The sequence below is a fragment of the Dermochelys coriacea genome, chromosome 5 (assembly GCF_009764565.3).
Source record: "Dermochelys coriacea isolate rDerCor1 chromosome 5, rDerCor1.pri.v4, whole genome shotgun sequence".
NCBI classification, from domain to species: Eukaryota; Metazoa; Chordata; order Testudines; family Dermochelyidae; genus Dermochelys; species Dermochelys coriacea.
The window spans coordinates 122311723-122333964 of NC_050072.1; the positions used below are offsets into that span (position 1 = coordinate 122311723).

Consider the following 22242-nt stretch of genomic DNA (forward strand, 5'->3'; position numbering starts at 1 on the left):
AGAACTATCCACAATGACTCCAAGATCTCTGTTGAGTGTCACAGCTAATTTAGATCCCATCATTTTATATGTATAGTTGGGATGATGTTTTCCAATGTCCATTACTTTACATTTATCAACACTGAATTTCATCTGCCATTTAGTTGCCCAGTCACCTAGCTTGAGAGTTCCCTTTGTAGCTCTTCACACTCTGATTTGGACTTCACTAACCTTTAACAGCTATTATCTTTGAGGATTCATGGAGGATGGGTGAGGTCCCAGAGAACTAGAGGAGGGCAAAAAAGGGAACAAAGAGGTCCTGGGGAATTACAGACCTAATTTCAATATCTGGAAAAAGGAGGTTACTTACCTGTACTGTAACTGATGTTCTTTGAAATGTGTTCTCTCTATACATATTCCACAGTGCACATGCGAGAGAGAATATTCTAGTCTAGGTATTCCTCAGGGTGGCCCATTTGTCTCTTCCTCCCTCGCGTAACCACGGAACCACCCTGACGCACCTAGTTTCATCACTACCACTCGTGACATCCAGACTCCAAAGTGGCAGGAATGGTGGGTGGATCTGACAGAAGCAGAGCCTTTCGGGCAAGGTAACGGAAGTAAACACTTCCATGATACGCAGAGTGTTGAAGAGAGCCCTGAAGGGAAACACCTGGCATCAGTAGCGGCTGTGGTCTAACAGAATCCTCCAAAAGTGCCAGTGCACCAGGTGAATCACAGTGTGGAAGTACCTATCCTTGAGGTCAAGAGCAGCATACCAGGCTTTCTGATCCAAGGAGGGAAATGATGAACCCAAGGGAAACCGACTTGAACCTGAGCTTCTTGACAGATGTTCAGTCCTCAGAGAGGTCCAGTATTGGTCAAAGCCCCCTCCCGCACCCTCAAGCCAGTTTACTTAGGGCTAAGAAAGTAATGTGAATAGAACCCTCTTCACCTCTACAGAGAGGGAATGTTCTCTATAGCACTGAAAGTGAGGATGGTCTGCACCTCCTGTCAAAGCAAATTCTTGGGAAAAGTCCCTGAAGGGAATTTGGAGGAGGGATAGTTAGGGGGAAGGAAGAGAAACACAATGGTGTAAACTCTCTGGGCCATCTCCAGGGCCCAGTGGTCTGAGGTAATACTAGACCAGGCCTGTTGGAAGGCACCAGATGGTTGCTAAATAGAGGGGAGGTCTGGAATCGCAGGAACAGTGGTGTGCTGTCCACAGACACGATGTCAAACTTGCTGCCTGGTCAGCACCAATGCAGAGTGGTGCAACTGGGATGTAGATCCTGTGGCGGGATTCCTCCCTGAGGAATGGCTCGGGCTGCATGGCTCGGGCTGTGTGAAATGTGAGAATGGCTGTTGGTGCCGCTGATAAGGGTGGAACCTGAAGTGCCTCCATTGGGAGGCTGTGGCAAACATCCCCAATGATCTGAGGGTGGATGAAGAGTCTTACAGGGACTTCATTACCTCACATCTCCTCTCGTGAAAGAGTGAGCAGCCCTCAACGGATAAGTCTTCAATTGTTGCCTGTAGTTCTCTAGTGATGGCTGCTCAGACCAGTCAGGAGGAGCACTGCTTGGTGATTGCTGTTGCCACTGCCCCGGAAGCCATATCTATGGCATCCAGTGCTGCTGGTAACACTGTTCTAGCTACCACGCGCTCCTCCACAAGAATCGTCTGGAACTGGAACTTGTCCCTGCAGTCCTGTGGTATCTTTTCAATAAATTATTACAACACATTCCAGTTGATGTAATCATAGTTTATTAGGACTGCCTGATAACTGGAGAGCCTCATCTGAAAGCTTATCGTAGAGTATGCCTTTTCACTGAGCAAGACAAGGCATTTAATCTCCTTGCCCTTTAAAGTCAATTTCTGGTGGCCCTGGTGAGTTCTCTTGTTAGCCACCACCACCACCAGGGACCCCAGTGCTGAGTGGGAATAGAACTGTTCAGATCTAATCACTGGGATCTGGTTCCTCCTATCTGCTCATTTCAATGTTGACGCTGAAGCCTGCTAGAGGACCCTTTTAGATTCCAAAAGGCCCTCACTGATTGAGATTGCAACATGTCCTAAAACTGACAAGCGTAAAGTGTCCAGGCATTTGTGCGGCATGTTTCGCAGCTCCTCTGTGGATATCTCCAAGGCTCCTGCCACTCACCTCATGAGGTCATGGAAAATCTTATAGTCCTTGGGGGTAGTGGTCGACCGGTCCGGTGCCAAGCTATTGTCCAGAGATGACAAAGTCCTGGCCAGAATCACACTCTGGTCATCTTGAGCCAGCACAGTGGCTGCTGTCTCCTGGCTGCACGCACAAGTCCACAGCAGAGATGAATCCAGTGTCTGGTGCAGGGGCGACATTCTGCACCTTGTGGGCTGGGCCAGGATAAAATTGCAGCCCCCATAGGGCTCCACATGCTATAATCACAGGGTGCAAGGGTCCACAACAATAGGAATCATTGGTATCAGCACTGCGTCAAACCTGTGCCATCCTGCATCCTCGGTCACGGGTAGATACTCCAAGTCCCCTTTGGAGACCCTGAGAATGCTGAGTCCTGGGACCTGCTTGGGAAAGACTGACCGCTGCCCTGGAAAACTGATGATGAGAAAGCACAATTTTTTGATGGGGTGATTCTCACTCCATAAGTGTACAGGGGGCTTGATCAGAGAGCAGGACGGAAGCCTCAGAGTGACCAAGGCTCTCACAGCCGAAAGAGTGCCAGTACTATGATCCAAAGAGGGGGAGCACATACCAGGTGATGCCACAGGGACTGTCCGGGCACTGGAGTCGGAGGTAATCAGGCAGCCAGTCCTGGAGTGAGGCTCCTACTGGTACCACCTCAGACAGTGACTGCTCCCTGTCTCAATACCAAAAGGCTAACATGGACACTGCTGTGATGTATATGACCTCCCTTACGGTGGGGTCTGCTCGCCTGGTACCGGCTTCAGTGCTCAGGGAGCTTCTCTGAAGCTTTGGGGGCACCTTTAACGATCAACAGGCTGGTAGTCCTCTGAAGCCTTGCAGCCAGCTCCCAGGAGGGCGAGCTTCACCTCTTCTCTTTGGAGGCGTTGCACTCAGAGTCCGACTTGTCCTTATGCTTCCCAGAAGAGGAAGCTACTGGCATAAGCGACCGCTTAGCCGCTGCAGACGTCAGTGCTGACCTCGATTGCTAGTGGTCCCCCAAGGGCCCTCACTCTTGGAACAGGGGGCCAGAGTCCAGCCTCACGCCTGCTCCACCAGGAGTTCCAATAGTTCATGGATTAGGGACCCAATCTTATGGAGGTCCAGGGGCTTCTGTATAGATTATTTAGGGTAATCTTTATATCTACCCAATGGGACTCAGTGCTCAGTCTAGAAGGTACCATCAGAGATGCTTCGTTTAGCAGTTCTCAAACTGTGGATTTGTGTCTCCAGAGAACATGCTTGTTAGCGGCAAAAATGTTTTAAATAAATAAATAATAAATATATAGAAGTGAGAAATAACAGAACTCAACCCTATTGTCCCTCTGCAAATTTGTGTGTACACAGAGCCAATCCCTTACCTCTCTCTAAAAGTGCAAAGTTTCAAAAAGTTCAATGAATAGAAGATTGTTGGGGGCGGAATAGGAGAAGTAGTCTGGAGATAAATGTGATGTTTAAGAAAAGTTCTGTAAATGTCTGCCACTGGATGTTCACTAAACCTGTCGTGTCACTATAGAAGCTTCCCAGGTCCACTACCTCCTAGCTAGCGGAGTTCATTTGCCTGAACATACAGACACTTCTTTGACTATAAATAGGGAAAAATATGAACTCAGAAAAACACTCCAAATAGTCCCTAATAGACCCCTCTAGCTGCATGGTGGCTTAATCTTCTTCTGAAGATCCAGAGTGTTTTATTCATCTGTTATGTATTGTGTGTATTACAGAAGCACTTCATAACATTGCTGTTTAGGCTGTCTGGCATAAGTGGCTCATATTCGAAAATTCTACTGGGCTACTTCCCCAGGACAAGTCATTTTCTTTCGACGGGTCAATAAACTATTTCCCTCCCACTATCATCGTGGTACAGAAAAGAGGTTAGTAAATTTCTATTTCAGTTTTGCACGGGTGAGCTAAGTCATGGCATTTGTATTCTGTGTGATGTTCTGAACAATACCATAATAAAGACTTTTATACAACTTCAGCATGAGTTTGACTTGCCTGAACATCAGACTGACAAAAGCCCCTTTACTACAGTAAAACAAAAATGTAAAACAGCTCCTGAAGATCATCCAGTCTGTTCTATACTAAATCAATTAGGCAAGATTCTTCATGAGACCTCTAATACCTCTATGGCATCATACAACTCCCAACAGAGAACCCCACAGAAGCCTGAAGGAACTTTCTGACAATCATTCAGCATGACTATATCATATGCAGATGGGTAATTTTAACAATACATTTTCTATGATATCTTGATGGACCTTCATACCAGGGCACGGCAGTTTAATAGTATCCACCATATACACTGGAATCTGACTGAGTCTCCTGTACATGCTGCCATGAAAACCTACTGCACAGGGTTAGCAGAGGAGCTCAAAGGAATTATCTTTGCTCACAACTGTGACAAATCCCTTTGAATTCTAGTTGTGTTCTAATCTAGGCAATCCCGCCCAACTTTCTGGGCTTCCCATTACGGCACTTCGTTGGTCACTTAGTGCTATTTTGACAGGCAACAGACTATACTGATTTCAGAGTAGCAGCCGTGTTAGTCTGTATTCGCAAAAAGAAAAGGAGTACTTGTGGCACCTTAGAGACTAACAAATTTATTAGAGCATAAGCTTTCGTGAGCTACAGCTCACTTCATCCGATGAAGTGAGCTGTAGCTCACGAAAGCTTATGCTCTAATAAATTTGTTAGTCTCTAAGACTATACTGACTACATGAAAGGCCCAGATCATATCTAGTACTGATTCCCTCGTAGAGTTAGCAACATTTGCAAAATATACCTGTGACAGGTTTGGTCACAGGGACCCCCTTAGGACTGAGACCTGATGTGCTGAAAGTACCTCGGAGCCTGTTTTCCCTGCCAGCTTAGGACTCCAGAACCCTGCCTTGTGGAGCCAGACATGTTAGCCTGCTGCAACACAGACTCAGGGTCTGGGTAATACAAGTTTATATCTTATTCTCCAAACTCCAGACATAGAAATAGGATGCAAACAAACAAATAGAATGCAAACAAATAGGATGAACACACTCAGTAGATTATAAGCTTTGTAATGATACCTTACAAGAAAGCTTTTGCATAAAGCATATTTCAGTTAACATCATTCACATTTATAAGCATATTTTCATAAAGTATATGGACTGCAATGTCACAATACCTTTTTGAGAGCCAGTAAACTGCAGATCTAAGTGTAGATCTAATAGCCCATATATGCAGACCAAAAGCAGAAAACTTTCCACATGGTTAACCATCACCTTTACACTGAATAGGTTATACCAGCCATTAGTACATCAGCAGCTCGCATATAAACCTGCAGTTCTTTGTGTTGCTGACCAACTCTGAATGGACTAGTACATTAGCTCTATCTAATAGTATTTCCTTTTTGTGATTATTTTCTTACCTCCTTTCATACTTTCTGCCTATTTATTTTTTGTTTCTCAGGCATGCCTATACATACCTTCAAAAGGGTATCTAACAACATAACATATACATTGTAATATTCTTAAATCTTCATTTGAATGTAGATGGCTGGAATGTTTGTTAAACTATATATATTTCTGTATACTGAATATTTAAATATTATAAATGTTGTTCATAAAAATAACTTTAAGAATACTGCCCTTAGAAAAATGGCTTGTAATAAAACCATTCCAGAAATGTGGTCATAACTTCTGAATCATCTAGATAGCTCAGAGGTACAGGACATATACTATTTATCATAATTCAGTATGAACTTTATATATATTAGAACCTAGATTTGTGTAATTAGTTCCCGTACCTTTTTTTTTATTCATAACAATTTTGCTTTGTGTTTCTCTTTTTTGCATGACTTGTTCATTATATTTTGCATGACTTGTTCAAAATTGAATTGGTTTTCTATTTGATTAAAATCATAACAAACAGGTTGTACATACACATATAGTTCATGTATACACACATTTAACATTTTTAAAATAACTCCTGAGGAGTGTAGAAGTTGACATTTTCTCAAGATACTGTTAATACACTGAAAGCTTAATTATATTTACTTATTTGATACACGAGATTAACTTTGCTGTTAGGAATGGTATAGTTCTTATGAAAGGATGAATTGAATGTGTAGTTAAGTAATTTCAAACATCTCTTATTAAGTTTTCTGTGTATTTCTGAGTACAGTTTCTAAACATATAAAGATAGCTACAAGGGGAAGGCAGATGGAAAAATGTAACCATTTTTTCAAGTGTTTTCTACACTGCAATATCCTGCTATACAAAAAGTGCCTCTTAGGTGCAGTGTTTTATTTTTTTATCCAGTGCATTTCAAGAACATTTTAAATTCTTTTGAAATACCACAAAATTCTTACTTCTAAGATGCTGCCTTTATATAAAAAAAAACGTAATTAAATAATTTAACTAAATGAGCATGGAAAGCAAAAACATATTAATGTGCATTAGAAAACTAAATTAAGTTAGAAACAGCTATAGCAAAATCTAACCCATAATATCTCGATCTGCTGATAAGAAACAGGGAGGTTTTTCCTCAGTTTGCTGTCACAGTAGATAAAACTGCTTATTTTCTCATTCTCTGTATCAGATAATAAAGTTTTATCACTTGCTCACCCCTTACAATGTCCATATACACTCTCAGAAAAAAAAAAATCACCTTTCCCCTTCAATCTAGTGAATGACCTCCACTGAAAGCAGCTAGATACAGAACTTAATCCAGTCCCCACTGAAGTCAATAAGAAGATTCCCATTGGCTTCAGTGGGAGCTAGATCAGGACCATAAAGATCTGGAACACAATCAGATCAATAAAATATACTTGAATATCATTCAGAGACCACCTCCCATGAACATATACAATTAGCTGTCCTAAGGTGAAACATATACAGTTCACTATATATATTTAAAAAAAAAATCAAGGAAGTACTGCTATGAAACACATTACAAACTAAAACACGTCTATTGATGTTCATTTATTGCCCATCTCTGAAAAGAGGTGTACTTCACTACATGGAATGAAGAACCTCACAAGGACTGGGAACATGGTTTTAAAGTAACACAGCTCTCTTCACACTTTAAAAACTACAGAGGTTTTTCAATGGTCTGTACCGAAACCCCGGAGTCCAGTCTGTTCAAAAGTCATAGATCAGGCAAACTGAAAAACTGGAACAGCCACTACACTCAGAAAAATGGAAAGATGGGCCAAGAATAGACCAGGTGTAAGGACATGCCCTGGATGGAATTCAGACCATTTACACCAGGCCTGATTTTGGCCCTGTATTGTAATACATGATAACACATAGCAGTTGGCCTCTATATGTATTTTCATTGTTTTGAAATAAATCCTTTATTGTCAATGTCCCAAGTCCTCCAATTCAAATATCCATCCCTAGGTTAATTTATCTAAGACCATTTTCTTCTGGAAGGGGAAATCTGGCCACCCCCCCTTCACATTTCTCAACTGTCTGTATCACGTGAACAGCGTAGTACAGGCTTTTTTGTTTTATCTTCAGTAGAACTATCATTCCATTAAAAGCTTTGTATTAGTACTGCAGTCAATGCTGAGAAATTACTCATATAAATAACATAACATTTGTGTTTTAACTGTAGGAATCCTAGTAACCTCAGCTGTCCTCCATGCAGGAGTAAGTTCCGAAAGGAACTGTGGTTACCAAAAATGTCCTTGATACAAATGGAAAAATTTCAATACCGAAAAATGTTAGTACACAGCTATTATTTTTCTTCTAAAACAAAGAAAAAGACAATGGAATCAGAAGTATGTAGTGGCAGCACAACCAAATCAAAATTATAAACTTGAAATCAGAAAGTAACCTACATGCTTTCATGGCTGAGAGTTAAAGTCCTACTAAAGGAGCCAACAGAAAGACAATGAGTTGGAAACAATGAGTGAAGGAGAAAAATTAGGTCTTTTCCCTAAATAAATATCTGTAACTTAGTTTTAAAAAACAACATCTTTTTACTTGTAGTGAAACCACCTGAAAACTGTTGCCTGCAGCTTTTTATGGAAGTGGGGAGATAATATTAATAGGTACTGCCATACTAGATCAAAGCAGTGGTCCATCTCACCTAGCATCCCATCTCCAGCCGTGCTCAGTACCAGATGCTTCAGAAAAAGATGTAAAAAACCCTAAAGTGAGCAATTATAGAATTCTTTCGGGTGGGGCGAGGGGGGAAGGGGAGGAATTTCTTCCAACTTCCTTGGCTAGAAGGTGTCTTAGGCCATGAAGCGTGAAGGTTTATATCCCGGTCAAACTTTGGGGCTTATTTTTTTGATAACCCTATTTAACATATATGCAGAGGTTCTCATTACCATATAAATATACAGGGTTTTTTTTTAATATTGCTAAGCTATTTCAGAAGATTCCTTCGTCCCACTCTCTCTCTCAAAAAGTAATTAAAAGGGAATTATGGTTTTTTTTAAATATGCAACTGAAATGAAGTTTTGCCTGACACTGAAAAAATATTTTCATACAAAAACAGAATTACGCTTATCCTAATTATGACTGTTGTCTATTACCCAAGTAAGGGGCTAAGTGCATTAAGATCTATGGTTGAAGAAAGCAGCTGAACATTGTTATTACAATACCACCAGCCTGTGTCTTCACTAGCTTGGTGGGGATTCTATTATCTGGCCTCCCCCCCTCCACCACATAAACTCTCACAAACAACCACAGCAAGCTGAACAAGCAATGTGCATGTTAGAAATGCTCTGGGGGCAGAGGAGTAATTATAGTTAAGAGTTGTGATTGAAAGTTTGGGAGTCGTTTCATTTCTTATTACCACAACTTTGTGTATGAATGCCTGAAAAATATGGGAGGGAGAGTCTCTTTTTATACTTTACTAACATTTGTATAAGTTATCATGACCATATAAAGAAAAGGAGTACTTGTGGCACCTTAGAGACTAACAAATTTATCAGAGCATAAGCTTTCGTGAGCTCCAGCTCACTTCATCGGATGCATTTGGTGGAAAAAACAGAGGGGAGATTTTTCCACCGAATGCATCTGATGAAGTGAGCTGGAGCTCACGAAAGCTTATGCTCTGATAAATTTGTTAGTCTCTAAGGTGCCCCAAGTCCTCCTTTTCTTTTTGCGAATACAGACCAACACGGCTGCTACTCTGAAACCTGTCATGACCATATAGAGTATTAGGCAAACTAAACTGAGTCGTGTGGTGTGTATTCAAGTGTATGGTTTGGTTTAGGAAGAGCATGAATAACAAGCATCCATGGGGAGCATGCATACCTGGAGCATGTATGCGACGACCTATGCAGTATGTAAGAAGGTTGGGGGTGGGGGGGGACGACGGAATAGAGATGTGTATGAGGTTGTATATCAAGGGAGATGGTGCATCAATGAGGTTTCTATAGGGTTGAGGAGGGGCTACGTATAGGGTGTGTGGGGAACATGGTTGAGTAGGAGGTATATGTAGGCTGAAAGAGCGTGTATATTGAGGGAAAAATCTATAGGGTAGGTATGAAGTGGGTGTGTACAGAGGATCCCAAAAGGGTGGGTATAAGAGAGGTGGGTGTGCACTGGAGAGTTCAGAGGGGCCCAGAGGACATGGGTGTAAGGAGGGGTAGGTGTGCACAGGGGAGCCCCACAGGGGGGCGGGCGCACGGCGGAGGGCGCGCACCGGGCAGCCCCACAGGGGGCGGGCGCACGGCGGAGGGCGCGCACGGGGCAGCCCCACAGGGGGGCGGGGCGCACGGCGGAGGGCGCGCACGGGGCAGCCCCACAGGGGGGCGGGGCGCACGGCGGAGGGCGCGCACGGGGGAGCCCCACAGGGGGGCGGGGCGCACGGCGGAGGGCGCGCACGGGGGAGCCCCACAGGGGGGCGGGGCGCACGGCGGAGGGCGCGCACGGGGGAGCCCCACAGGGGGGCGGGGCGCACGGCGGAGGGCGCGCACGGGGCAGCCCCACAGGGGGGCGGGGCGCACGGCGGAGGGCGCGCACGGGGCAGCCCCACAGGGGGGCGGGGCGCACGGCGGAGGGCGCGCACGGGGCAGCCCCACAGGGGGCGGGCGCACGGCGGAGGGCGCGCACCGGGCAGCCCCGTAGGGCTGGGTACCGGGAGCGCCCAGAGCCCCCTCCCCGGCTCCCCGCCCCACTTACCCCGCTGCCCCTGCGCAGGGCGGGCGGCGTGGAGCCAGAGCAGCAGCAGCAGCAGCCGCCGCCGCCGCCGCCGCCGCAGGGGGAGCCGGGCTGCGAGGCCGCCGCCCGCTGCGCTGCCCGGCGGGCCCATGTCCCTGCCGGCCCCTCTCCGCACGGGCGGCGGGAGTCCTGCTGCGCCCGGCCGCGCTCGCCTCATATAAGGCGGCCCCGCCCGGGGCCCGCCCACAGCCCAGCCTGCCCCACCTCAGCCGCCGCCCAGCCCCACAGCTTCTGGGCCCGACCCCCCAGCCCCCACCTCGCCTTCCACCTCAGCGGGCTCCTCCGCCCCCCGCCCAGCCCTACGGCTCCTCCGCTTCCCCGCCCTCACCTCTGCACCTCTAGGGCTGCTGTGCCATCCTCCTCCCCCCTCAGCCCTCCCCCCCCGGCTCCTCTGCCCCCCCCCGGCTCCTCTGCCCTCTGCTCCCCCAGCCCTCCACACCCTCCCCTCTAGGGCTCCTCTCCCCCCCCCAACCCACTTCTCCTTTGACAGCTGCCCACCTCCTCTCCAGCCCCCCCCCGGCCTCTTTCCTCCCTGACCCCGCCCCCCCCCAGCACCCCCATACAGCAGCTCCCGCAACACTCACCGTCCTGGCTTCCCCCCCATCCCCTTCCCTGCTGCAGGGCCTGTGCCCCACTGTCGCACAAACGGCCCGGCTGATAAGGGCGATAGTTGGCCTTACTGGTGTCGTTTCAAAGGGATTATTTGTTCCTGGCCCAGGCGGGGGGGGGGGGGGGGGGGTTGAGAATAACGCTGGTTTTATGTACGATTGTAGACCGCAGGTCATTGCACCAGTTCGACTGTCGGGCTTTGGCTTCGGTCCCCCCCCTTCCGCAGACGATGCTGGAAACCACAGACGGCGTCATTGACAAAAGTGGAGCGACGTCGTGCCAAAGGCCCCAAAACGTTCCAGAGAGACGGCTGGCCCAGAGCAACTCTTCGGGGGCGGCAGGTCTCATCTTTTAGGCCCTAGTTCAGCAAAGCACTGGAGTCTAGGCTTAGCATTTAGCATGCACATAAGTCTCTTAACGTCAGTTGAGCTTAAGCCAATACTTAACTTCAGGCATTTGTCTCGGTGAAATGGGGTCTTACTTTGTAAAACATTCGGTGTTGAAAAGAAAAGGAGTACTTGTGGCACCTTCGAGACTAACAAATTTATTAGAGCATAAACTTTCGTGAGCTACAGCTCACTTCAAGTGAGCTGTAGCTCACGAAAGCTTATGCTCTAATAAATTTGTTAGTCTCTAAGGTGCCACAAGTACTCCTTTTCTTTTTGCGAATACAGACCAACACGGCTGCTACTCTGAAACATTCGGTGTCAGTCATTCTTATTAAGTGGATCACTCACAATTTGTTACTTTAAAAATAATTATAAGAAGCTTACTTTTCTGGGTTCTTTCAGCTCAAAACACAACCTCTGTATTAAATTAGCTGGTACCTATGAAATTCACTAATTTGCGGAATTGTCAGAGACAAAAGTCACTCTTCCTCCTTCTCGAGCTCCTTTACACCCTCTTGCTCAGCATGAATCCATAGGTCTTAAGGACACTTTCTAAAAATTTCCCACTGGTGCTAATACAAGTGTGGGAATTTTTTAGGACCCTTCCCTGTTTTATAGTCCATTGGCCTAAAACATACCTAAAACTTGTTTTGCACCTCTACAAGATACTGGCTTTCCAATGCTACCTACCTTCAGCAATGCAGCCTGAGTTGGGAAGTTATATAACAGATGTAGGAACTCTGATTTTTGTCCACTAACTTTCTTAAAGAGTTGCTCAAATTCTAAACACTTTACTATTAAAGCATCTGAACATAAAGCCAGTGTCATCAAATCTACCATCACTTTTCAGTTCAAGTGACATAACCTAGCTCCAGTGTCTGCTCTGCTCTCACAACCAAATATTTTTGTAATAGTGAAGACTGCAGTTCAATTGAACCCAGATTGTTCAAAGAAAGTCCACTTTTCCAAAACAAACAGGCTGTTTATTGGTTTGATTTACTGCTGAATGTCTGTAAATATGGTAAAAAGAAAAGGAGGACTTGTGGCACCGTAGAGACTAACCAATTTATTTGAGCATAAGCTTTTCTGAGCTAATATAGTAGTAATACAAAATTGTGTAACATATTGACTTAATTATTGAAACGGTCAATAAGCTGTTGATATTCCATTGTATAGGATCACATTTTGCTGCCCTTACTCACCTTGAATAGTGCCTTACCTCCCCTGGACTAGTTGCAGAATAAGGTGCTACTCAAGTTGTGAGTCTGACAATCAGGCCCATCATTATGTTTTAACATAAGCTCCATGAGAGGAGACAATGTTTTCTGCATTGTGTACAGTGCTGAGCAATATATCAGCATAATAAATACTGAAAATCATTGAAAACATTATTAAACTAAAGATGATGTATTTTAACAGAACTGTTCTGCCTAATTAGATTAAAGTGTTAGTTGCAAGTTGTCCCCCCCCCTTTGTATTTATGCAGGATGCAAACCTGTCTCTTGCACCAATAGCAGTCTCCACCTTTTCCTTCTTAAAAATGGCTAGATCTATTGAGAGAGTGAAATTAGAAACAGTCTAGCAAACAGGGAAAAATATTGTTCGCCAGGAAATCAGCAAAACTATTAGCTGTCATCACACATTTTCCTCTTTACTTTCTGCGAATAGTCTCTAAAGAAATTCAATGAAACATTATTTTAATAAACAGCCAAGCCAGGAATAAGGATCAGTGGGGATTGAATAGGTGGTAGGATGTAATTTGCTTGAGGATAGTGAAACTAGGTGGGGGGCACCTACTTTAGATTAGATCTGTGATCCAACCATGGGCAAACTGAAAGCAGAAATGCACAGGTAATTCATACAGACTAGGTTTACTTGGTTTTGGCTCAGTGCAGAGAGCTGGACTAGATGGCTTCTCAAGGTCCCTTCCAGCCTTACATTTCTGTGTTCTTTGTCTCAGGACTCTTACCTTGCTCCCACTCCTACCTGGGGGAACCTCAAGGTTCAGGTTGACTCAGGTCCTGTATAGCTTAAAATCCATCTCTACAGCTATTGAATAACAGTTCAGAAAAACATCTGCATGGATTTTCTGATCTGGACAGGATACGGATTTTATCTTTTCACTATCATATTTAAAAGGATCCAATTTGTAAATATATTTCCGCTTATTCCTAATAGCATTAAATCCCACTACACAGAAGGCATCTGCACCTCTTCCCTATGATCAGAAAACAGTCATCACGGTCAGAGTAATTAAATTCATTCTGAGACACTCTTGGAACTTCTCCGTTCAGCCTCCTTGCAGCTTTCCAAATGGAGTCTAATTGAAACTCAAAAAGGCAGGCAAGAGTAAACACATCCTAAGCAGTTCATGTTCACTCTTCATTTCCTTCCCAGAGAGAAATTGTCACTTAATGTATAGATCAGATACTTTCTTTAAGAATGCCTTGCAGAGATTATACTATCTATTTTGACATTTGAAGACCTAAAATATTAAATGGATTCTGATGACGATTGCAGCAAATTTTTTGTAATACATGGCAAATATTTGAATAAATGTAATTCACCTCTGAGAATGGATCATTCACCCATTCATGATGCCTTTTATACGTCCTGCTATCAAATCATTGCTTTCCGAGTGGCTGAAAATAACTATAACCCGATGGCTGACACGCTGCACATCTGACATGGAGACCAAACGGTGCCTTTCTGTTCTATTCAAAATCAGCTTAATTAAGAATTGGCTTCTGGCTCTCCCTTTAGTTACCAGGGTAAGCAATAACGCTTGTTGAACCGAAGTAACAACTCAAAAACGGCCCCCTTCAGCGTCTAATCAAAATGCTTCATTGATTATTGTGAAGTGGAAAGTGTTTTTCTTGTCATAACTTTCACTACAGAGGAAATATCACCACTTACATTTGCCGTGTTTCTGTTCCATGCTCTGAGATGCAATTTTCTGTAGTTGTCTGCATTCCCCTGGCCTGTCAGCTACTGACAAATGAAGTGGTGATGGAAAAAAATGAAACACCTCTGCAGAGAGAGTTGGAGTGAATTAGAAACTTATAAATCTGATTAACCCCTTTCACTTCTCAATGCTTCTGCAACATATTCCTACAGATAAAGAGGACATTAGAATATGTCTGGAACATACCTCCTACCCTATAAGCATTCTGGGTGATCATGCTTGGTAATGGTTGCTGTTAATCAGAGGGAAATGTTCCACAAAACAGGAAAGAACGGCTATCTACTGGTTGTAGCACAGGATGAGGTGGCTGCTCTGCCAATGATCCACTTCAACCGCAGATAAGATAACCTATCTGTGCCTCAGTTTACCCATTTGTGAAATGAGGATCATTTAGTTCTCATATGGGTGTTTTCATGCCTCATGTTTGCAGAATAATGCAGCATGATCAAAACAAAATATTTTAAATAAGGTTCAAGTGTCAGTGTAAAAATGCGACTTAGGGAAGTCCCTTTCTTAAACCATGTAAGTGAAGGGTGCAAGTCTTGACATCAATTGTTTCTGTGCGGGCAGCACCCAGAAATGGTCAGGTCTGAGCATAGTTTAAGAGAACAGTTTCAACACTCACTTTCGACTGTTTCTTGTTATTCCCAATTTATGTAAATATTCTTAATGCTACACTGCTATCTCATCACACGGTGGTGTTAGGGCCATTGCACGTCTATAATGAGGACAAAAATGAGCGTGATGGACCTTTGCAAACTCTGACCGTGACTGCCATGCCAGAGTCCTACTTTCCTGAACACCGGCCTTCATACCAGTCCATAAGGCCACTAACCGCTTCTCCCCAAGTCTGGCTATACCATGATGCCCACAAAAAATTGCCAACTAATAGCAGCCAGGACAAGGGCCAGTTGGTGATTATTTGATATCTATGGGGTTGGATGGAATGTCCATTGCATCTCTTATCCCTCTCCTACTTTTTTATTCTCTTGTTTTCTTTAGGAGTTTTTCTTTACTCATAGACATTAAGATCAGAGGGGACCATTATGATCAACTAGTCCGACCTCTTGCACAATGCAGGCCACAGAATCTCACCCACCCGCTCCTACGAAAAACCTCACCTATGTCTGACCTATTGAAGTCCTCAAATTGTGGTTTAAAGACTTCAAGGTGCAAAGAATCCTCCAGCAAGTGACCCGTGCACCACTCTGCAGGGGAAGGCGAAAAACCCCCAGGGCCTCTTCCAATCTGCCCTGGAAGAAAATTCCTTTCCGACCCCAAATATGGCGATTAGCTAAACCCTGAGCATGTGGGCAAGACTCACCAGCCAGATACCCAGGAAAGAATTCTCTGTAGTAACTCGGATCCCACCCCATCTAACATCCTATCACAGGCCATTGGGCCTATTTACCATGAATAGTTAAAGATCAATTAATTACCAAAATCATGTTATACCATCATACCAGTTCTTTGGGGTGGGGCCTTTACCGATGTGTGGAGCACCCTGGCACATCTAGGCACCCCTTTGCAGGTGATAAAATCATTAAAAACAGAGGAAGACGCTATTCCTGTGTCACCGGAGCTCCACAACCATGTTGCCTGTGCGGATCCATTCCTGCACAGGCAATTAAAAGCAAAATCATCAATATCAGGACTGAACAGCTTTTACCTGGATCTTGGGCTGTTTAGCTAACAAAGAGCCCTTTCTCCATCCTGTTCCCTTCCCTACGGGACAGTAAGGTTGTCATCACTGGGGTAACTCTTATATTTGCTTTACATTTTAAAAAAAAAAACTGTGGTAGAATCCCAATCTCTAGTTCCTATTCAGTTCTGAAACACAACATAAAGAAAAGTAACAGTGGTTATGAGAGGAAGAGGGAACCAGCAGAGGACTTGAGTGTCCTGGACTCATTTCCCTGCTCTGCCACAAACTTCCTGTGTGATCTTGGTCAAGTCACTTAGCTTCTTTGGGGCTCAGTTCCCCATGTGGAACATGGGGTTCATAGCAATTCCCTATCTCACAGGAGTGTTGTGAAGATAAATACATTAAAAGATTGTGAACTCCTTTGAGATCTACTGAAGAAAAGCACTGTATAGGCAATGGGTATTATTGTTATTAGGGGAGGAAACACCTACTGACTTTCTGGGAAAGAGGAAGAAGAGAAGAAAGGCAGATAAAGGAGGGAGGGAAAGTGTTTTACATTAACTCTGCAATACTCATATCCTGAAATGATAAAACTCTGAACTTTGGTGGCAAAGTTTATATGCTGCGTAAACAGCTCAGCCTTCACCCTCAGTTTATTCAGCCCAGGGTACAGTTATTACCTCTCAAAGAGAAAAGCACCCTCTACTTGTTATTCTGTTAGACTGATTCTGCACATAGTGTTAGCCAGAAGGCTGAGCAGAGAGCTCAGCTTCCTAAGATCAAGCATTTATTTTTTGTAGCGAGACAGCTGCCTTTATTTGGCTGGATGATTACAAATAAAGCACAAGCTCTGTGGAGTGTGCGCTTTGGTCTTTTCAAATTCAATTACATATAACTATATTATTTATACATTTACTGGTAATCAGAAGAGGAGATTGTGGGTGATGACATTCATACCCAATAAGAAGTTACAAGACACAAGACTGATGTTTCCAGCTAAAGAAAAGGTCACTCGGTGTTCTTTTGATATTAATTGCAATGCTGACAACACTGCTTATCTTCAGTAGTTTACAGCATTCCCACAAGACTTTTCACTTCTATCAACAGTGGGTCTATCTATAATGGCAGGAAGAGAAAAAGCAGAATGGCAATGCGAGAGAGTTTTCCACACTCATTAGAAACTGAAAGGTTTTCTAGTATTGAACAATTGCTTTCTCGCTGAGCAGATACATAGAATCATAGAAGATTAGGGTTGGAAGAGACCTCAGGAGGTCATCTAGCCCAACCCCTGCTCAAAGCAGAACCAACCCCAACTAAATCATCCCAGCCAGGGTTTTGTCAAGACATGCCTTAAAAACCTCTAATAATGGAGATTCCACCACTTCCCTAGGTAACCCATTCCAGTCTTTAGCACCCTCCTAGGGAAACAGTTTTCCCTAATATCCAATCGAGATATCCCCCATTGCAACTTGAGACCATTGCTCCTTGTTCTGTCATCTGCCACCACTGAGAACAGCCGAGGTCCATCCTCTTTGGAACCCCCCCTTCAGGTAGTTTCATAGATTCATAGATACTAAGGTCAGAAGGGACCATTCTGATCATCTAGTCTGACCTCCTGCACAACGCAGGCCACAGAATCTCACCCACCCACTCCTACGAAAAACCTCACCTATGTCTGAGCTATTGAAGTCCTCAAATCGTGGTTTAAAGACTTCAAGGAGAAGAGAATCCTCCCTCAAGTGACCCGTGCCCCATGCTACACAGGAAGGCGAAAAACCTCCAGGGCCTCTCCAATCTGCCCTGGAGGAAAATTCCTTCCCGACCCCAAATATGGCGATCAGCTAAACCCTGAGCATATGGGCAAGATTCGCCAGCCAGATACTACAGAAAATTCTTTCCTGGATAACTCAGATCCCATCCATCTAATATCCCATCTCAGGGGATTAGTCCTATTTACCCTGAATATTTAAAGATCAATTACTTACTAAAATCACATTATCCCATCACACCATCTCCTCCATAAACTTATCAAGTTTAATCTTAAAGCCAGATAGATCTTTTGCCCCCACTGCTTCCCTTGGAAGGCTATTCCAAAACTTCACTCCTCTGATGGTTAGAAACCTTCGTCTAATTTCAAGTCTAAATTTCCTGGTGGCCAGTTTATACCCATTTGTTCTTGTGTCCACATTGGTGCTGAGCTTAAATAATTCCTCTCCCTCTCCTGTATTTATCCCTCTGATATATTTATAGAGAGCAATCATATCTCCCCTCAACCTTCTTTTAGTTAGGCTAAACAAGCCAAGCTCCTTAAGTCTCCTTTCATAAGACAAGTTTTCCATTCCTTGGATCATCCTAGTAGCCCTTCGCTGTACCTGCTCCAGTTTGAATTCATCCTTTTTAAACATGGGAGAACAGAACTGCACACAGTATTCTAGGTGAGGTCTCCCCAGTGCCTTGTATAATGGTAATAAAACCTTATCCCTACTGGAAATGCCTCTCCTGATGCATCCCAAAACCGCATTAGCTTTTTTCACAGCCATATCACATTGGCAGCTCATTGTCATCCTATGATCAACCAATACTCCAAGGTCCTTCTCCTCTTCCGTTACTTCTAATTGATGCGTCCCCAACTTATAACTAAAATTCTTGTTATTAATCCCTAAATGCATAACTTTACACTTCTCACTATTAAATTTCATTCTAATACTATTACTCCAGTTTACAAGGTCATCCAGATCCTCCTGTATAATATCCCGATCCTTCTCTGAATTGGCAATACCTCCCAGCTTTGTATTATCTGCAAACTTTATTAGCACACTCCCACTTTTTGTGCCAAGGTCAGTAATAAAAAGATTAAATAAGATTGGTCCCAAAACCGACCCCTGAGGAACTCCACTGGTAACCTCCCTCCAGCCTGACAGTTCGCCTTTCGAATCCCCCCTCACTCTTCTCTTCTGCAGACTAAATAAGCCCAGTTCCCTCAGCCTCTCCTCTTAAGTCATGTGCCCCAGCCCCCTGATCGTTTTCACTGCCTTCTGCTGGATTCTGTCCAGTTTGTCCACATCCGTTCTGTAGTGGAGTGCCCAAAACTGGATGCAATACTCCAGATGTGGCCTCACCAGTGCCAAATAGAGGGGAATAATAACTTCCCTCAATCTGCTGGCAATGCTCCTATTAATGCAGCCCAATATTCAATTAGCTTTCTTGGTAACGGCACATTGTCTTGTCCACTAATCCCCAGGTCCTTTTCTGCAGAACTGCTGCTTAGCCAGTCGGTCCCCAGCCTGTAGCAGTGCAAAGGATTCTTCCTTCCTCAGTGCTGGACTCTGCACTTGTCCTTGTTGAACCTCATCAGATTTCTTTTGGCCCACTCCTCCAATTTGTCAAGGTCACTCTGGACCCTATCCCTATCCTCCATCTTATCTACCTCTCCCTGCAGCTTACTGTCATCCGCAAACTTGCTGAGGGTGCAATCCATCCCATCATCCAGATCATTAATGAAAATGTTGAACAAAATTGGCCCCAAGACCAACCCCTGGGGCATTCTGCTTGATAACAGCTGCCAACTAGACATCAAGCCATTGATCACCACTCATTAAGCCAGACGATCTAGGCAGCTTTCTATCCACCTTATGGTCCATTCATTCAATCAATACTACTTTAACTTGCTGGCAAGAATACTGTGGGAGACCATATCAAAAGCTTTGCTAAAGTCAAGGTATATCATGTTCTGCTTTCCCCATATACACAGAGCCAGTTATCTCATCATGTAAGTAATCAGGCTGGTCAGGCATGACTTCCCTTTGGTGAATCCATATTTACTGTTCCTGATCACCTTTCTCTCCTCCAAGTGCTTCAAAATGGATTCCTTGAGAACTTGCTTCATGATTTTTCCAGGAACAGAGGTGAGGCTGCTTGGTCTGTAGTTCCCCGGATTCTCCTTCTTTCCTTTTTTAAAGATGGGCACTATATTTGCCTTTTGCCAATAATCCGGGACCTCCCCCAGTCACCATGGGTTTTCAAAGATAATGGCCAATGGCTCTGCAATCACATCAGCCAACTCCCTCAGCACCCTCGGATGCGTTGCCTCCAGCTCCATGGACTTGTGCATGTCCAACTCTTCTAAATAGTCCTTAACCTGTTCTTTCACCACTGAGGGCTGCTCACCTCCTCCACATATTGTGCTGCCCAGCGCAGCAGTCTGGGAGCTGACCCTGTCTGTGAAGACAGAGGCAAAAAAAGCATTGAGTACTTCAGCTTTTTCCACATCATCTGTCACTAGGTTGCCTCCCCCATTCAGTGAGGGTCCCATACTTTCCGCAACTATCTTCTTGTTGCTAACATACCTGTAGAAACCCTTCTTGTTGCCCTTCACATCCCTTGCTAGCTGCAACTCCAATCGTGCTTTGGCCTTCCTGATTACACCCTTGCATGCGAACAATATTTTTATACTCCTCCCTAGTCATCTGTCCAAGTTTGCATTTCTTGTAAGCTTCCTTTGTGTTTAAACTCACTGAAGATTTCTCTGTTAAGCCAAGCTGGTCGCCTGCCATATTTGCTGTTTTCTGCACATTGGGATGGTTTGTTCTTGTGCCCTCAATAAAGCTTCTCTAAAATACACAATTGTTGAATGGCAGAATCATTGGCCTTTGCAGATTCACATATATAAATATTTTTCCAGTACTGCCTCCTCCCACCAGGTGAATATGGTCTAGGCAGAAAGGTAGGGACCAAACAAAATGATCCCAGGAGAGAGCCAAAAGGGAAAGCTATCAGTATTAATGGGCAAAATGTGTAGTGCTTTGCTCAAAAACATGGGGCTCATTTGACATTTGAGGTCTAGATCAGCCAATTCAGGCTTAACTCACTATTTTCTCCATGCTCAGAATGAATGCAAAATAAATTAATATGCATTATAAATTAATCTAGAATTTATTAGATTTATAATACATATGATCAAACATTTCAGTGTAGAAATATATCCATTATACATAGATCATGGCATACTTTGCAACATATGTATGGCGTATCCTTGTAAAAATGGTTAGTTTTTTTTGTAACAATGCACCTAGGGGCTCTGATATTTACAGTAAGATGTTTTAGAGAATGGTTTAAAATATGAAATATTAAAGAAAAAGACTTTGGAAATATTTTAAAGTTTTCCAGACTAGCTTTGATTTGCAACTGTACAGACAGAAAAGTTACACTGTGTGTTTTTTATTTGCTTCCATAATAGGCATCAAGAGGAAGCTTCTCTTTTATTATATGCAGTGTTGGTGTAACCATGTTGGACTTAGGCTATTAGAGAGACAAGGTGGGTGAGGTAATATTTTTTATTGGACCAACTTCTGTTGGTGAGAGACAAGCATTCAAGCTTACACGGAGCTCTTCAAGAGTTTTCCAGACCTGAAGGAGAGCTCCATATAAGCTCAAAAGCTTGTCTCTTTCACCAATAGAAATTGGTCCAATAAAAGATATCATCTCACCCACCTTGTCTCTCTATTAGGCATGTTCTATGCATAGGTTCAGCTATAGACACATCCACAAAAGTGGGACCCTCCTTCAAATTGTGGAATTTCACTTGTCAAGGTGAATTTCTGTTTGGTTCTGAAAAAGTTGAATAAGAACCAGCAGAAACCCTGGAAAACTGCCATTCTGTGGCACCTTCCAACAAGATGAATATTCTAGAAAATATGCTAAAGACAGTCTCATAGCACTGCTCATTCCTTATGGGCCCCGCCTTTGGGGAAAGGTGCTACCACACTCTGAGGGCGGGTGATGTGGTTGGGTGCAAGAAGAAAGAATGATGTGAAAATGATTTTGCTGTGACTGACAGTCCATAGCGAAACAACTGATTCAGAGACAAACGTTGTGGGGGAGAAAAAAAGTTTAGAGTTGGCTAACTACTAGATGTATGGTTTCAGAGCAGCAGCCGTGTTAGTCTGTATTCGCAAAAAGAAAAGGAGTACTTGTGGTTAGTCTCTAAGGTGCCACAAGTACTCCTTTTCTTTTTACTAGATGTATGGAAGGATTTCTAGCCAATATTAACTTCATCATATGACCAAGGAGAATTACATATGTTCTTGGATGCATAAGAGATGGAGCTGAGGCATTGATTCCTACCCTCCTTGTGGAACTACTTGATGAATGCCATTCTTTAAAAATAAACATTTTCAGAGAGGGAGAAAAATAGGACAGATTAGTTTTGCTTTTTCTGAAGATCTTTGAATTACACATTGACTTGAACCAAAACTATAGATCAGAATCTCTCCCAAAATTCAAGGCTTGGAAGCTCAGGCTTACTGTTACTT

The 22242-nt window shown here is 43.9% G+C and overlaps 1 protein-coding gene across 8 annotated transcripts in view; it reads right to left on the bottom strand.

Moving 5' to 3' along the window:
- The window catches only part of SUSD1 (sushi domain containing 1), a 92987-nt gene extending 82524 nt beyond the window's left edge, over positions 1–10463 (bottom strand). For 6 of the 8 annotated variants that reach the window (XR_005292898.2, XM_038401534.2, XM_043514395.1 and 3 more), the window contains exon 1: positions 10285–10462. Coding sequence is in view for 7 of the 8 variants with exons in the window: in XM_038401534.2 (XP_038257462.1) it covers positions 10285–10414 (130 nt within the window). In the remaining variant the exon portion in view is untranslated. Of the gene's footprint in view, positions 1–10284 lie in introns of all 8 variants that reach the window. The other 2 variants (XM_038401535.2, XM_043514394.1) reach the window with 1 other exon arrangement.
- Between the last annotated feature and the right edge of the window lie 11779 nt (positions 10464–22242).